At 39.5% G+C, this 18,188-nt stretch overlaps 1 protein-coding gene across 1 annotated transcript; it reads right to left on the reverse strand.

The window, feature by feature from the left end:
* Window positions 1-758: 758 nt before the first annotated feature.
* On the reverse strand, window positions 759-17,948 carry LOC147912566 (membrane-spanning 4-domains subfamily A member 12-like). Its single transcript, XM_087423179.1, has 5 exons — window positions 17,904-17,948; window positions 15,646-15,789; window positions 13,508-13,564; window positions 3,988-4,107; window positions 759-887 (listed from the first exon to the last, which is right to left on the reverse strand). Exons 1-5 carry the CDS (start codon window positions 17,946-17,948, stop codon window positions 759-761), a joined length of 495 nt encoding a protein of 164 aa, XP_087279305.1.
* Window positions 17,949-18,188: the final 240 nt, after the last annotated feature.

Raw genomic sequence — 18,188 nt, forward strand, 5'->3', positions numbered from 1 at the left:
TCTCCCTCTCTGTAACAGGAAGAAGAGGATGACCTTATCTCTAGAAACTCTTATCAATGCAGAAGGCAAGGACTTGCATCCGCATAATAACATTACTCTTGTTTACTGTGCTTTTTCTGGTAATCTCCCATAACTGACTCCCCCACCCCCAAAATCCTCCTTTGTCTTTAGCTGAAGATAGTGTTTAAGGTGGTGACCTCTGTGATTCTGGCGAGTTGCTCAGTTTTCCTGAGTTTCTCCCATGTATACATGTTATACAGCTTTGTTCAATTTTCTCCTGTTATTTTGTCTCATGTCAATTTAATTCGTAGCCCAGCCAGAAGGACCTGGTAGAGGAATTGTCTTCCTCCTCTACAGACCTCTAAAATCTTTATTTTCTGAAGGCATTTGAAAATCTCAAATTTTGGAAACTTACATTTCATAACTGAATTTGAATTTCAGAGTCCCATAGCATTCAGTGTCCCCAAATTACTAGTATGTCCTGTGAAATCACTTCAGTCTATATATTTCCTCTATTAATCTCCTGGGATATACAAGTCTAAAAGGCATAATCCTCCCACATAGTTTTGCCTGAGACAAGTTGTTTGACTTCAGTTTTACACAGTATCAAGCAAGAGACATCTCAGCATATTTTCAGCTGCCCTTGACCTTCGTTTAGAAGCAACACCTCTGTTCCCCAATTCCAGCTAAACTTTACTTCCTTAGAGAGGGTTCTTAACAGGAGCTGTGTTATCCTGATCTGCCAGCCAGAAACAAAATTACTCACTCGCATCACTGTGTTCTGGATGCTTCATTGCTCTCACAATCCAGTGGACAGTTACGCTTGCCATGATCAGTTCTGAGACGGCACAGAAGAGTAAATATTGTAAAAGCATACTACCAGCCAACTGAATTGAAAAGAAAAGAAATATTCCTCGTATTAATTCACCCTTTAAAAATTATATGAGAACCACATTAAGAAAACAGAGAATAAATATCATTCATCATATGAGTCTCACACAACTATGATTATTTGGGGGTATTTTTCATAACAACAAAATATGTTTTAAATTTATCAAGTACTTACAGATGTACCACGCATTATGTCAAGCACTTTAATTCTAGCAACCACCCTACAAGTTGGATAGTTTTATTTCTATTTTACACATGATAAGACTGAAAAGCAGAGAGATAACCTATAGTACCATGTGCTGTTGGAACTGGGTGCCCATCTTTTTCTCTCTTTATATGCTCTCTTTTGGTGAGTCTGATGGTATAATCTGTGTTTTGTGCTTTTCCATTCAGTGCAAATATAATATGTATGTTCCGTTTTCTTTTAACTTACGTATCATAAGCATTATTACACGTCTTACATGGAACCGTTATCTCTCTTTCTACATTTCTAGCATGACCCAAGGTAGGAGCTTTTGCTCTCTTAGAAATAGGTGAAGAATGGCTTCTGGTGCTTCTCAATGCTCTTCACTTACAATTCCCCATGTGAGAAGCAGGGATTTATGTAATTGGTGATTTTGAGAGAAGGGACCCATCTCCTTCTGGCTTCTCTTTTTTCAGAATGGTTTGTGTTTATGACCACAAGTTCTTCTCCTCAACATCTGATAATTGTCTGGCCTCAGCATAGGGAGGCCTATGGTCTCTCTGTACCGAGGTGGATGAGTTTAATTCATGAAGGGAGGTATCAGCAAGCTCATTTGTCCAAAGATCTAAAACTTGCTCTCCAACTATAGTAATCAACAATAAAGCTGATAGTTTTATCTATATCTGTTTGATTTTTGTGTCTTATCTCAGTTGGTTCAGAACACGAGAGGAGAAGAGTGGATGGCTATTTATTGGCCTCCTATACTAGTTTTCTAGGGCTGCTGTAATAAAGCATCACAATTGGGTGGCTTAACACAACTGAAATGTATTGTCTCACAGCTCTGGAGGGCAAAAGTCCAAAAGGAATGTATTGGAAGGACAATGCTCCTTCCAAAGCCTCTAGGGGAGGGTTCTTCCTTGCCTCTTCCAGCTTCTGGCAGCCTCAGTGTTCCTTGGATTGTAGCAGCATGACTCCAAACTCTGCCTCCATGTTTACATGGCCATCTTCCTTCTGTGTCTGTGTCCAAATTTCCCTCTTCTTATAAAAACACCAGTTATATTGGATTAATGGCCCACTCTACTCCCGTATGACCTCATCCTAACTAATTATATCTGCAAAGACCCCGTTCACAAATAATGTCACATTCCGACGTACTGTGAGTTAGGACTTCAACATATCTTTTGGGGGGACACAATTCAACTCATAACAGTCTGTCTTTTCCCCCTCCCCCCAAATTCATGTCTTCCCCATGTACAAAATATATTCACCTGATCCCAACACCTCCAAAAGTTTTGACCCATCCCAACATGAACTCTAAATCCAAAGTCTGATCTAAATATTATTAAATCAAAAAGCCCCAAATCTCATCATCTAAATTATCTAAATCACTTATGGACGAGACTTGTAATAGGGTCTACCCTGGGGAAAAATTCCTTTCTGTCTGTGGACCTGTGAAATCAGAAAACAAGTTATTTGCTTCTAACATAAAATGTTGGGACAGGCATAAGATAGATATTCCCATTCCAAAAGGAAGAAATAAGAAGGGAAAAAGAGGTTATGGGCCCCAAGCAAGTCCAAAACACAACAGGGCAAATTTCTTTAGATTTCAAGGCCTGAGAATAATTCTCTATGGCTCAATGCTCTGTTCTCTGGGCCCACTGATGAGGTGGCCCTGCTCTTTCAGCTCATGAGGGTGGTGGCCCCACCCTCCTAGTCCACTAGGGCAGTGGCCTCACTCTTTAGGTTATTGTTGTCTCAGTCTGTACCATATCAAAAATGCAAATATTTGTGACATGAAATGTGTCTCTTTTTCCTCTTTAATTCTTGTTTTTCTCTCTTGGTTTTATAACTAATATACAAATTCTATACTTAGGCTATTTTTTAACAGTTTTTATGCTCACTCATTTAATTTGTAATTTCTTCTTACACACTGGGCAAGTAGGTGCCCATTATTATTTTCTTTGAAATTGATAGCTCATTGATTTAACACTATTTGTTTAAGTTTCATCTTTTCCATACTGGTTGGTAAAGTTATCTCCCATAAAATGTTTATGTCTATGTTTGGATTTATTACTCAACTCTATATTCTGTTCTTTTATCAATTTTTGTTTTAGTGTGTAAATGAACTATACCATTTTTATTATAATAGCCTAATAACATATCTTAATATCTGATGCAGAAAGTTGTCTGGCCCTCCTCAATCATTATGTGGCTTCTAGACTTTCTTGGCAATTTTCACCGAATTATTCTTGCATCCATATACATTTTAGAGTAATTTTATTGTATTCCCTCCCAAAACTTTGTTGAAATTCTAAATGGAATTGCATTACACTTATGTATTAACTTTTGGAAACTTGCAATTTTATGACATTGTAAATTTGCATTCAAGAATACAATTTCTCAAAGTATTCAGGTTTTTTTTGTATTCAGTTCTTTTTTATGCCCCTCATCATGTTTTTATAGTTTTGATGTTACTGTGATTGAGTTATTTATTATTTTTTCCACTTCAATATTTAAGTGGTTATTTCTAGTGTAATGAAAATTTACTAATTTTTGTAAGTTTTTCTTTTATCCAGCCACTTTACTAAACTGTTTTACTTGTTTCAGTAGTTTTCAGGTGAGTCTTTGGGTTTTTTAGGTGTCTTAGCACTTTATCTTCAAATAATGATAATTTTGCTCTCTCTCTGAGGTTTCTAGAGTTTCTAAATTTTGGAAGAAAACTGATTTTTTAAATATTCCCATGGCAAAAATTTGGAGAAAATGCAGTTTGTTTGCATATTTCTATGTCAAAGATGGTTGACAAGTTTGGTTGCCTTTTCCATACCTTGCTCACTCCAACATACATCATTCACTATAGTTTTTTCATTTATATCTAAAATTTTGATCCAGTTATTATTAAACTTCGTACTTACATGTGACCAAACGTATTCATTCGTTTCTGACTGAAAAGTTAAACATGAAATGCTTAATATAAGTGTACCAACTGCAGCAAAGCAGGCACTTATGACGTTCATAACAGTGGCAGAAATAAACTGTAATAGATATACAAAGAAAACTGGTCATGGACAGCATAAATGGATTTTGATGAAGCAATCAGTCTGTTGTACTGGCTAGAACATTCAAGTTGAAATTTTTAATCTGATTGTTTAGAATCTTACTGTAGTTGATAGCAGGACTCTGCCTCAAATTTGTCTGGAACCCAGTAGGACAAAACTTTTTTTTCAGATGAGGTAGTTATGTATTCATTCAACAAATAATTATGCAGGGCCTACAACATGCTAAACTTTGTTCTAGGCTCTGCTAGCACTAACTCAGGCTTCTAATCAAGAATCTTGGAATCTAATGGGGGAGACGAAATGACAAACTCAATTTCATTTAATGAAATTTAATAAATATCATGATATGGATAAGTTTCAGGTCTGGGATTTGTCAGTGTCCTTCCTATTCCAGTAATGTCACTTTACTACTTAAAACCTTTCCATAGTTCCTAACTTCCCTCAAGACTGCATCCAAACTCTTTTGAATGGCACCGAGAGCCTTGCATGAGTTGTGAAGGGAGGCTGTGCCCTTTGAGAAGGGGCTGCATGTATTTTGTATGTATGTGTGAGGGACAGTTACATTTTAAAGAGGATTTTTATTTTTAATAATGGGAAGAAGGATGTGATTTGATGCTGGTCAACCAAAGGAAAGGACTTAAGTGGACATATTAATTTTTGGTTGTCCAGAAGGTATCCCCTTTCCTATCTGGGGGGCTTTCCTCACTGGTTTAGTCTTTATGAAAGAAGTTTATCAAACTTCTATTATGAAAGCCAGAGGAGGGAGGTCCTCCCTCTCTTCAAGAATCTCCAAGAGCCACGGCCAGGACATGGTCAATGAAATGCTCCTCCTAAGGACTGTGAATTTTGAGCAAGCAACTTAAAGATGAACAAAAGATTGGAATTCATTCCTAGCAAAGGCAGCTGTGATGTTATGCAGTGGGGACAGTGGGAGCCTTGGACATTACAGGGAAACTATGATGTCTAGTAATGGTAACAACCTGGCCAGATTCTTCTTGCTCAAAGACAGCTATTGTACTTCTGTGTTTTATGCTTCTGGTTCTCTGGAACTTCCTCAGATCCTATTTATTTTCTAAGCCTTATCTTTCACCTCCAGTAGATGCTACGAGGCTGGCATTTTCCCAGGAGATCCTGTCTTTCCTTGATATAGCCAGATTCAGTTCACAATAGTGGATAAAACTGAGAAAGCATGTTATGGAAGAAAGAACAGTGTATACAAAATGTCAGAAGCATGGGAAAGCAGGTCTTCAGGAAAATACTTGGCATTTGTTGTGGCTGGAATGTGGAACACTGAAGGGGAGGTGGATAAAATATGGCTAGAGAAGTAGGCAAAAGATAGATTATGAAGAATCTAGTATGCTGTGCTGAGGATTTGCAATTTTATCTTTATGGATATGTAGAGCTATGCTGCTGGGAGTGTCAGCTAGAAATACTCTTCCTTAGTATAAAGCCAGTTATGGTATCCTCCAGAAAATATATACTTCTGATGCCTCTGCACACCTACCCTATGTCCATTTATGAGGTCAGAGAGGCTTATGAACCAGGATCACCTATAGAAAGATATTTATGTTCCAAAAAATCTGATTAAGCATTTGAATTAAATATACAACATTATTACTTTTGAAGGGTTCTGCTTCCAGCATGAGGCACTCCATGGACCAACTCTCCAGCCAAACTTGTGAAATTACTAAAAAACACCCCAATCATTTAAAATCTCTGGAAATAGTCCTAAGGGCATAGAACAAATGAAGAAACATCTATTCAAGAAAATACACTAAAACTCGTAAAAACTGTAGGAGTCTGTGGTATCTGAGTGAAGACCTGCATCCTCTTGCCCCCCTCAAGGGTTAGCAAGACCACTCCAGGTTGGCGCAACCAAGAACACAGGGCTCCCTTTCCCCTTAGATCCTCAGTTGAGTGCTGTCTAGTGCTCTCCTCCAGGAGGGGCAGGTCATCTTATTAGCATTCGAATCCTGCTCCCAGCTACCTATATGCAGCCAAGAGGTGGGGGAATCTCTTCTTTGCCCATTTGTGGGATGGAGCTCCACCTTGGATGTGGTGCCAGTGAGAGTACTAGGCCCTAATCACCCCTGTCCTGGCTTATCGGGTAGGGGTTCCATATCATGAGAGTCAAATGGGGGAGATCTGGGGCTACTGCCTCCCTTCTTCCAAGCCCTCAGCTCTTTAAAGTGGGGGTGTCACTCAGAGAGAAGCACTCCATCGTCCCTGTTCCCCCCACATCCTAGTACCCGAGCCTTGGGTCAGAGATTTTGTCCAGGGGATAAGTAGGCTGTAGAACAGAGAGCTCCAATCCCCACAAAGGAAATGACTTCATTTGCAAGAATGTGCAGAAGTTTAGACCTAAGGGTACTCTCAAAAACAGTCGAAGTTGTGGTGAAATGCAATTGGGAGGGATTGTTAGAGTCATTTAAGATACAGGCTTAACTGTAAGCCAGCTAGTTTGTCAGAGAGATGGGAAAGAAACAGCTGGGACGAGCCTTCTTGGCGTTAGAACAAATCTCAAATACTGATTTGGGGAATTGTTCCTTTAAAGGATCCCAAATTTGATCAGATTAATCTATGAAGCAATTTATGCCCAGGCATTTTTGAAAACAGTAGAGCAATCAGCAGGAAATCCGTAGAGCTTAACAGTCAGTTATAGTCAGGAAAAGAGACAGTCAAAGAGAGCCCTTCCAAAATAAACAGCATCTTATAGTGTCTGTGGGTATCCCCAAAGCTGCACACTTCCCCTGGCCCCCAGGTCCCCAGAGCAACTTAACACTGATGGGGAGAAATAGACTTCACTAAAATATTTCAGCCAGTCATTAAAAAAAAATCAACCAAATAACAATAACAAGACCTTGGGTGGGGGACTAGTACCCAGAGTTGCTGCAATATATTAGCTAAAATGGCTAGTTTCCAACAAAAACATTTATGAGACAGGCAAAGAAACAGGAAAGTTTGACCCATACACCAGTAAAAAAGCAGGCAACAGAAACTGTCCGTGAGAGTGACTGGATGTCAGATTTATTAGACAAAGGTTTCAAAGTAGTCATTGTAAAGATGGTCAGAGAAGTAGAGTAAACCATTATTAAAGAAGTAAAGAAAGGTTTGTTGACAATGTTGACTATGAACAATTATACGGCAACAAATTAGATAACCTACATGAAATGGACAAATTCCTAGAAACAAACAAACTATTGAAAATGACTTAAGAAGAAATAGAAAATCTGAACAGATCTATAATAAGTTAAGAGATTTGAATTAATAATCAAAAACCTTCCGCGAAGAAAAAGCCAGTTCCAGATGACCTCGATGGTGACTTCTACCAAACATTTAAAGATGAATTAATATCAACTCTTCACAAACTCTTCCAAAACTAGAATAGGAGTGGACACTTCCGGAATCACCCTATGAGGCCAGTGTTACACTGATATCATAACCAGACAAAGGCATCACAACAAAAAAACTATAAACCAATATCTCCTATGAACATGGATGCAAAGGTCTTCAATAAAATGCTAACAAACCTAATCCAGCGACACATAAAAAGAATTATACACCGTGACCAAATGGGATTTGTTCCACGAATGCAAGGTCAGTTTAATTTCCAGGATTCAATTAATGTAATACACCATATCAATAAAATACAAAACAAAAGCCACATGATTATCTCAATAGATGCAGAAAAAGTATTTGACAAAAATCCAAGACCCTTTCATGATAAAAACACTCAACACACTAGGAATAGATGCGATCTTCCCCAACCTGACAAGGGCATCTATGAAAAACCCATAGCTAACATAATTACTGTCGAGAGACTGGATGCTTTCCTCCTAAGATCAGGAACAAGACAAGAATGCTCTCACAATTTCTATTCAACGTTGTATTAAAAGTTCTAGCCAGGCTAGTTAGGCATTAAAAAGTAACAAAAGGCATCTATTCATGTTCTTGTATATAGAATATCCTAAGGAATATACTAAAAACTATTAGAACTAATAAATGAGTTCAACAAGATAACAGGATCCAAGATCAATATGCAAAAATCAATTGTATTTCTATACACTTCAAATGAACCATCTGAAATAAAATTAAGAAAATCATTCGGGGCCGGCCCCGTGGCTTGGCGGTTAAGTGCGCACGCTCTGCTGCTGGTGGCCCGGGTTCGGATCCCGGGCGCGCACCGACGCGCTGCTTCTCCTGCCATGCTGAGGCCGCGTCCCACATACAGCAAATGGAAGGATGTGCAGCTATGACATACAACTATCTACTGGGGCTTTGGGGGAAAAAATAAATAAATAAAATTATAAAAAAAAAAAAAAGAAAATCATTCCATTCACAATAGCATGAAAAAGAATAAAATATTTAGGAATAAACTTAACAAACGAAGGCAAAACTTGTACTCTGAAAACTAAAAAACATTGTTGAAAGACAAGTGCAAAAACATCCATGTTCATATAGATGTGAAGACTTAATAACAAATTGTTAAGGGCGATACTCCCCAAATTGATCTACAATTCAATGAAATCCCTATCAAAATCCCAGCTGTTTTTTCTTACAGAAATTGACAAGCTGATCCTAAAATTCACATGGCATTGAAAGAGACTCAGAATAGTAAACAAAAATCTTGAAAAAGAAGAGCAAAATTGAAGGACTCGTACTTCCTGATTTCAAAACTTACTACAAAGCAACCTTAATCAAGACTTAGTGGTACTGGTGTAAGCATAGACATATAAATCGATGGAATAGAATTTAAAGTTCAGAAATAAAATCACAAGGGTGCCAAGAAAATTCAGTGGGGGAAGGAATAGTCTTGTCAACAAATGATGCTAGGACAACTGAATGTTCACATACAAAAAAATGAAATTGGGCCCTTACGTTACACCGTCAACAAAAATTAACTCAAAATGGATCAAAGACCTAAACATAAGAGCTAAAACTATAAAATGCCTATAAGAAAACAGGCAGAAATCTCCATGTCCTCAGTTTTGGCAACGGATTCTTATATATGACACCAAAAGCAAGAACATCAAAATAAGAATAGATAAGTTGGTCTTCAATAAAATTAAATCTTCTATGCTTCAAAGGACACTATCAAGAAAGTGAAAATACAATCCACAGAATGGGAAAATATTTGCAAATCATTGTAAATCTGTATCTGGAATATATAAAAACTCTTATAACTGAATAATAAAAAGGCAAATAACCAATTAAAAAACAGCAAAGGTCTTGAATAGACATTTCTCCAAAGAAGATATGCAAATGGACACCAAACATATGAGAAGATGCTATGAAAAGACATAATTAGTCCTCAAGGATATGCATATCCATAGCACAATGAAATGCCAATTCAAACCCACTAGGACGGCTATAGTCAAAGATCAGATAATAACAAGTGTTGTGAGGATATGGAGAAATAGGAACCCTCACACACTGTTGGTGGGAATATAAAATGGTATAGTCACTTTGGAAAAATAGTCTGTCATTTCCTCCAATGGTTAAACAGAGTTACCATATGACACATCAATTCCATTCCTAGTTGTATACCCAAAAGAACTGAAAACATAGGTTCAAATAAAAAATTGTACACAAATGTTTATGGCAGCATTAGTCATAATAGTTGACTCCACTCAAATGTCCGCCAATTGATGAACGGATAAACAAAATGTAGTACAGCCGTACAACTGAATATTATTTAGCCATAGAACAGATGAAGTACTGATACATGCCACAACATGGATGAACCTTGAAAACATTATGCTAAGTGAAAGAAGCCATTCATGAACAATTACATATTATGTGATTTCTTTTTATGAAATGTCCAGAATAGGCAAATTTATAGAGAGAGAAAATAGATTAGTGGTTTCCTAGGGCTGGGGAGAATAGGGGGTTGTGATCTGGGAGGTGAGAGCTAAGTGGTACAGGGTTGCTTTTTGAGGTATTGAAAATGTTCTAAAATTGACTGTGGTGAGATAGTTGCACACATCTGTGAAAATACTAAAAAGCATTAAACTGTACACTTAAAAAAAAGCCCAGAATTGCTTAAGATAGTAAATATTTACCTAGACAGCTAAAGATTTTTCCAGGTTAACATGAATATAAATAGGTATGTTTTCAGAAAATAAAAGTTGCTGAACTCAAAAATCTACACCCAAATAACAGGGCCATCCATCTAATGCATATTATTTTTAAAAAAAGTAATTTAAAAAACTTTAGTGCAAAAGACATATATCCTAACATTTATCTTATGCTTTAATTTGAAAACATATAAATTAATAAATATAAATAACACTGTACTCTTTAGGACATGATATTAAACCAAAAAACTTTTCCACTAAAAAATATTATTATTTTCTCCTTTCTAGTCTTCATGTTGGAGTATTCTAGGGCTAAGGTCTTGTTTCTCCTTTCTTCTTTGCTAATCCCACTCCATTGGAGACCTTGACAAGTCTCTTTGTTTTAAATATGATCTTCTCGTCTAAGATTCCCAATTCAGTCCTTCCAATTGCTTACGACAAAAACTTGAATCCCTGACTCCTCTCTTTCTCTTGCACCCTACACCCATTAGGAAGCCCTGTTGGCATTACCTTCAAATATATCCAGGATCCAAGCACTTATCATCTCTTCCACTGCATCTGCCCTGGTGCAAACCACCATCACCTCTCACCTGGCTGACTATAATAGCCTTGTAACTGGCCTTTCTGCTTCTGAGCTTGCCCCCCTTACAGGCAATTATTAGAGAATTTTGGCGGGAATGATCCTTTTAAAACACACACCTCGTCATATCACTCTTCAACATAGTCCAATTTCTCCCTATTTTCCTTAAGGCAAAGGCTGGTCTTAAGCGTCCTATATGATCTGGTCCCCACAGCACACTGACCTCATCTGCTGCTACCCTTCCCTGACCCCTCTGCCAGCACCACACTGGCCTCCTTGCCAGAACATGCCAGACATGCTCTCATTTTATGGCTTTTCCAAAGGCTGATCCCTTTGCTTGGAATGCTGTTCCCTCCAATATCTGCATGGCTAACTTTCTCCCTCAAGCTTTGCTCAAATGCCACCTTCTCAGTAAGACTTATTCGGATCATCTTGCTTAAACACACAGGCCCCCAGTGGCAGCCTCTTTTACGTTTTCTTTTTTTCCACTGCATCTGTCACTTTCTAACACACTATACTATTTCCTTATTGGTCATGTTTATTGTCTTTATTTCCCTCTTAGAATGTAGCTCCACAGGTGCAATAAAGCTTTGTCTGCTCATTGATGTATCCTACATACCCAGCACATGCTTGACACTCCATAAATATTTTTTTGAATTAAATTATTGGAATTTGGGTACATTATATTAGGTACATTAGGTGCATTATGCTACCTAAGTAAAATAGGATATTATGCTGCCACTAGAATAATTTTTCCAAAGCATTTGTTTCGTGACTTGATCAATAATTATAATTGATTTCCTCTTGTGAGTTGAGCCACACGGGTTGGCAAATTCCTGGACAAGCATCCTTGGGGCAGATGAGTCTCTATGTTTTTGTGAGGAATGATGTCAAGTGCTTCTAGAGAAGGAAATAGAATTACTCTGCATGAGACAAGAAGAGGGATTTATTTTTGCTCCTTGAGGCGGAGTGAGGAGAAGGAAAAGGGAGGGCAGAAGGTGGAGGGATGTTGGAGGTTGGGGGGAGAATTTCAAGGGGGGAGCCAGATCATGGCTAGAACTTGGAAATTACCTAATCCCCTCCCCGCCCCATCTCTCAAATCAAAAACCAAACACTTTTTGTGAAAACCAGTCAAGCGGCCAAGTGAATTCACAGTTGTTTTCTTGCATGTGGTGAAGCAAAATTGGGACGGGATGGCAAATATAGAAACTGAACTATGAGAATGTCAGCTCAGGGATTTGCAAAACCACAAGTGGGCTTCACGGGCTTTGAGGTCAACTGTACTTATATCTCTGGGGGGCAAAGCAACATCAGATTAACGTCTGGGTCACATGAACACTCTGTAAAGACGTTGGAGAAACAAGCTTAGAAAGACGACTAGAATGGAAAACGATGCTAACAGTGGTGGTGGTAGGAGGTGGTGGTAGAAGTTGAAAAGAGGGATGAACTCTTAATGCCCATAGTTATAGCCACCAAGCTGCTGCTGAGAAAAATAGCCTCTTGCGTCTCCTTGACCCTACTCTTTTGAAAACAAAAGGTAGGCTGACCTTTAGCTGAATTAGAAAACGAGATTTCTTTAGTTTCTTCTTTCACCAATCCCTGAAAGCACGTTGTTTTCCTCAGTAGGTTTCGAGAAGCAGAGCTAACGTCTATTGAGCACTCACTGTGTGCCAGAGACTGTCTTTATGCTTATCTACTCATTAACTCATCCTCACAACAGTCCTTTGAGGCAGATACTAGCCACATTTATTCAGATGAGGAGCGTGACGCTCAGAGTAAAGTAACTTGCCCAAGTTCACACAGCCAGTAGTAGGGTATCCAGAATTTGAATCCGGGCAATCTACCTGCAGAGCTGTGATCCCAACCACAAGGGATGAAATTCTTTTTTTTTTTTTTTTTTTGTGAGGAAGATCAGCCCTGAGCTAACATCCGTGCTAATCCTCCTCTTTTTGCTGAGGAAGACCGGCTCTGAGCTAACATCTATTGCCAATCCTCCTCCTTTTTTTCCCCCAAAGCCCCAGTAGACAGTTGTATGTCATAGTTGCACATGCTTCTAGTTGCTGTATGTGGGACGCGGCCTCAGCATGGCCGGAGAAGTGGTGCGTCGGTGCGCGCCCAGGATCCGAACCCAGGCCGCCAGTAGCGGAGCGTGCGCACTTAACCGCTAAGCCATGGGGCTGGCCCAGGGATGAAATTCTAAAGGAGCAAGTGGCTATCCTTTATTGCATTACCTTAATGATATTCGATTTGTATTCTAGTGATATTCTCTAGATCTGGGTTTGCTCAAGGCAATTCTCATTTCAAACATCATTTTTTCTTATCCCCTTCACTAAATAAACACTGACATCCTAAGCTTAACTTGGGATATCCCTCATCTCTACCTACATCTCCTCACTTCCCATTGCTTTGATTCCCAGTTCAGAGTTTCATTTGGTTATATACACCCCTTTAGACAACTTGAAATGATTTATTCCATCAAAACCCTCACACCTGATGCCTTATAAAACCTATTCCTCACACTGTACCCTCCTCAACACCCATACACAAAAGATGACCTGGAGTGCATCTCTATAAACATTAAGTGATTCTTTTTTTCCATTCAAACATTTGGAAAAGTTTTTTCCCCCCAAAATTTGGCTTGGAAGCAGTAATTTCTTCTCTTCAGTTTGTGACAGGTAATCTTTCTATCTTTGGTGCTGCTCCAAACATTCCTACATACCTTATATCGTGCAGGTCTCCTCTGTGCTTTGATGCTGACGGATCCCGAGGTGACGAACTGGGGGCAGAAACACGCATTTGTAAACACCCATTCCTGTTAACGGCCCCCTAAACAAGTACTTTTCCTAATGCCAGTGGCATTCTTGAGATCTGAAGTATCCCTGAATTCTCTGAAGAAAGAGGTTTTCACTATTTCAGTTCAGTGGTGACCGCTAGTAGGCTCTCTAAGAAATGGATTTACTCTTTCTCTGTTATAGAGATGAAAAGATATTTTAACATCTCTGGTCATTAATGAAACCTTTGTATTGGGGATGGGGCTTAGGGATCTCACAATGACTTTATGAGGAACCAGCAGCGGGTACGCCACTTGTTTTGATTGTCATTTATTGAACTCATGACCTAAACTATCAGGAAGTAATCCCTAGTGGCTAGTGGGGTGGCTCTCGCTTGCAAGAACTTTTCCCCCACAATGCTGCAGAAAAAAATATTTAATCAACAGAAAATAGTTTCAGAAAGCATTTGATCTGAAGAGTTACAGGTTGACTTCCACGAACATCATGTCCTAAGGGCTACCACCACCTGCTGGCATCAGTTGAAAGGGTTGTTGTTTCTGGGATATCCAGAATTTAATTTTTTCCCCAATGGTATATCTTATACCTGCTTTCAATCAGCCCACAGCACTAACAAAAGATGACTCATTTGAAGGAGATTGGGAACCTTGCAGTCCAGGAAAATGAGATCCTGTCATGGAAGCATTTAAAATCTCTGGCTCTTTACTGCTAGGTCACTCTGTAAAAGTTACTTACATTTTCTAAGTCTTGGTTTCCTCATTTGTAAAATGGGGATTGATAATAGCTATCTTGGGGGATTGTGGTGGCAAGTACATAAACTGGACCTGAGTGCTTTTGGAAGGTGCCTGGTACACACTAGATATAAAACTGAATAATTACTATTTGTGGCTAATTTCTGCCATAAGCTTCTCTTCTACGTCTTGGACTTAGGGTCCTTTCTAGATACCTTGTAATGGGTGATTCACTGTATTCTTTCAGTTTAAAGCATTTCTCTTTATGACATACATCCCTTTCTAGGAAGTTCTCAGTGTCGGTAAATGCCCTCCACTTGAGGACTTGTGCTATAGTAAAGCCTCTGAGGAAAGATCCCTTATCCAGAGCACTGATTACCAGGCCCTTCCCCAGGTGAAATGACTGTAGTTGCACCTCTCAGAGGCCTTGTCACAAAGCACAGACACTGTGTGACGTGCAAATGTTCTCTCCCTTGAAGCCCTGTTTTTGGTGGAGTGCAAAAGGGTGGGTAAGGAGTTAATAAAACCCTTTCTCCTCTAAGGAGAAATTTGGCCTTGGGTTAACTTTCTAGCTCTGTTCAGTCGGAAACTTGATACAACTGGAATATCAGTTGTGTTATAGGATGCATTGCTTATGAATAAAATGACCCCGATTGATAAATTGCTTCTGGATTGGTTGTAACTGTGAGCCAGAAATAACTTGTGGGAAGCCATGGCTGTGGGCTTCCTTGAGTGTAGTGGATTATAATTGGGCATGTCCCTGGTGTGGACCTTGGCAACCGTGCATATGGAATTATTGCAATATCCGTACTCCAAACATCCACGTCATAAATCTCTATTTAAAAAAAAAAAAAAAGAAATCTCCGTTTAATTTCCCCAAATTCCTCTTGGGCCTCCCATGTCTCTTCTTGTCTCTTTCCTTATGGAACTTCTCTAAAAATCACCACTACAGCTCCAGACATTAAGCTCAGGCCTTTGGATTTTCAATGTGCCAAAGAAAAGCCTTAGAGTTACCCAAATAGCCACTCTCTTTATTATTCTTGAAGCATACTCCTTCAATGTCTTTTCTGCATGCACACCCCACCTTCCCAAAGTACTTATCAAAACATGCAACAAACATAAAAAGACTTTTCCCAAAAGTCTTTTTAGGAAAGACTCACCACCCCCTCCTCCACCCTCACCCACCATTTTGTTAAGGCTGTTTCCACATTAAAATGAGCTCCTTAGGGTCAGAGACTGGGTCTTTAGCCCATTGCGTGATCTCTTGAGTAATTCACTTGGTACATTAGGAAAAACAAATAAATGAATTGAAATGAATAATACCATGGTTTACTCACAAATAGTGATGACAAACATGCGTATATTAGTATAACAAATACAGGGATATAACCAGCATTTGTTATGTTCTCCTCTTTTAAAAACAAACGACCACAGAGAGTCCCCAGTGCACCGTGAAAGAAGCCAAGAATTATTTGTGCAGCCTGTGAGAAGAGAGAGCCATCATTACTACTCAAGTCAAATGGATTACAGACAACTACAACATGGGTGACTGAAAGGTCACGGAATGTCCAGCTGACCCTGGTATTTCTGAAGCAGCAATGAAAGCAGCAATTATGTGTCAGGGAGGAACTAAGGTGGATTAAAAAAAGCGTGGCCACAATCGGGTGGTGGGGGTCTCCACATTTATTTCAACAGGGAGTATTTGCTTTTGTTTCATAGCAATCTTCAGAGATAATTAATATTTAAATCTCCAGTTGGTTCTAGTTAAGTAAAGAGCATAGGCCTATTTGTCTGTATGGTTCAGGAGGACACACAACTAGAAGGAGATCTGTTGGCTCTGGGGATCTCTCAGGCTCTGCCTTAACACCCCTCTCCTTCCTATGGTTGGTTTTATGAAGCCGCCTCCAGCTGGCAGATTCAGTTCTTGTTCTCTACCACCACCCAAACTAGGTACTTTCTGACTTTGCCTTCTTTCTCTCATCCTCTCTTGTCTGGGACTTGGAGTTTGGTTTTCCTTTGCTCTGCCCACTCTCACACCCTGTGCTGACTCTTATAACCGCTGACTGGACCAGAGCCCTAGGCTTTGTTCAAAAAAGCATAAAGGAAGGCTCTCTAGTGACCCCTGGTTGTCTATAACTCTCAGGTGAAGTGTTCTCAGGAGCCATGCGTGGAGCTGGGTCTTATTCTCCAGCTGGAGTAGAGCCACATACACACACCAGTGACAAGAGTGCCTGCAATCACTGAAGCAGGTAGGGAAGGTCAATCTTTTGTTCTAGTCAGGCCTTCAACTGATTGGATGAGGCCCATCCACATTATGGAAGGCAATCTGCCTTATTCAGAGTCCACTGATTTGAGTGTTAATCGCATCCCAAAGCATCCTCACAGAAACACCCAACTATGTGACCTGTGGCTCAGGTAAGTTGACATATAAAATCAGCCATCACAGAAAGTCAAGAAACGGCTATTGGGTGATGATACTCTTCTCCGTTGAAGATTACCCTGACCTTGAGGCAACACAAAACCTTGCACTTATTGGTGACTTCTGCCTCAATCTGGCACATGGAGGGTGGCGATTTTGGATGGGATCCAATGGACTTGCCTACTACTTCCACATTCTTCAGTTTCAGATCCTTTCTTGGCCCTGAATCCACTGACTTACTCAGAGTTCAGTGAAGGACCCAAGAGTTTGGTAGGAAGAACTGATAGAAGATCCTAAACACTTCCCCTTCTCTATGGTGGTGGATCTTACTGGTAGGTCAGTGGGTGGTCAGCGACAGGCCTGTACCTTTTGACACACATTGCCCTCACCACCATCCAGGCTAGATAAGGAGATAAGGAGCAAATAATCTAGACCTAAAACACCATGGTAATGGGGGATGGGGTAGAGAAAACACTAGCCTCCTGCCCCTGCTATATATGAGGCTTTGCTGCATTAAAGTATGCCTGGAATTCTGGCAGTGGGCCAGGTAGCTACCAACCAGCTAGAGATAATCATAGACTTGACATCTTGGGAATTTTCCTAGTACAAGCTTTAATTTTGCTGGCTTAGATCAAAATGTGCTTTAAGCTCCCACAAATATTGGTGGATAACACAAAAGGATATAGCATTCTGAGTTTGAGGAGAAGTGAGAGTGGGAACGTTGATGCAGAATATGACCTCCTTGAGCTGAATGTAAGGGGAGCATATCGAGAGCACAATGTTACCAAATGGCCTCTGGCCACAGATCCCCAGTGTCTACAGTCCCTTCTAGTTTTAAGATCATTGCCTGACCACCTCATGTATGAGCTATAAGCTTGTTTACAAACAAAGGCAGAAAATGGACCTTCTCATTGTTTATGAGATTCATAAGCAATCTCAGAGTGTATTTGCTAGAACCCTGGGTAGGTTGTGATAATGTTGAACTATTCAGAAATGGTTCATGGATCCATAATTTGTGTCCAGTTAGCTCTAGGCTGATTAGGGTCACCTCAGAACGTTTTCATTAACTTTCCTTCCTTTGGGGTGTTCAATGGAAGTGGTCAATGTCTCTCCCCTTTTATATTAGGAAGATGCAACACTCATCATTTATTAACCCAAATAGCACTTAGTCCTTACCCCTAATGCTCTGGCCTCCACTCTTAGGGCATATCTTCTTGGCATTTTAATTAAGATATGATATAGAAATCATAGATAATGAATGGTACTCCTTTTCTGTAGAGAAATATAGAGAAAAAGTAATACTAATTATTTTTGAGATAAGGCACTTAGCATTGCAGCCTCTGGCTTTCCACTGCTTTCCTTGAAACAAGCTTTTGGTTCAACCTGCTGGTATTACTCTCTGCTACACAGCTAATATCTTCCTGTCAAAAACCAAGAGCTACTTCTCATATTTTATGCTTC

Source organism: Ceratotherium simum, chromosome 34, assembly GCF_057802395.1.
Source record: "Ceratotherium simum simum isolate JZ-2026a chromosome 34, ASM5780239v1, whole genome shotgun sequence".
Lineage (NCBI taxonomy): Eukaryota > Metazoa > Chordata > Mammalia > Perissodactyla > Rhinocerotidae > Ceratotherium > Ceratotherium simum.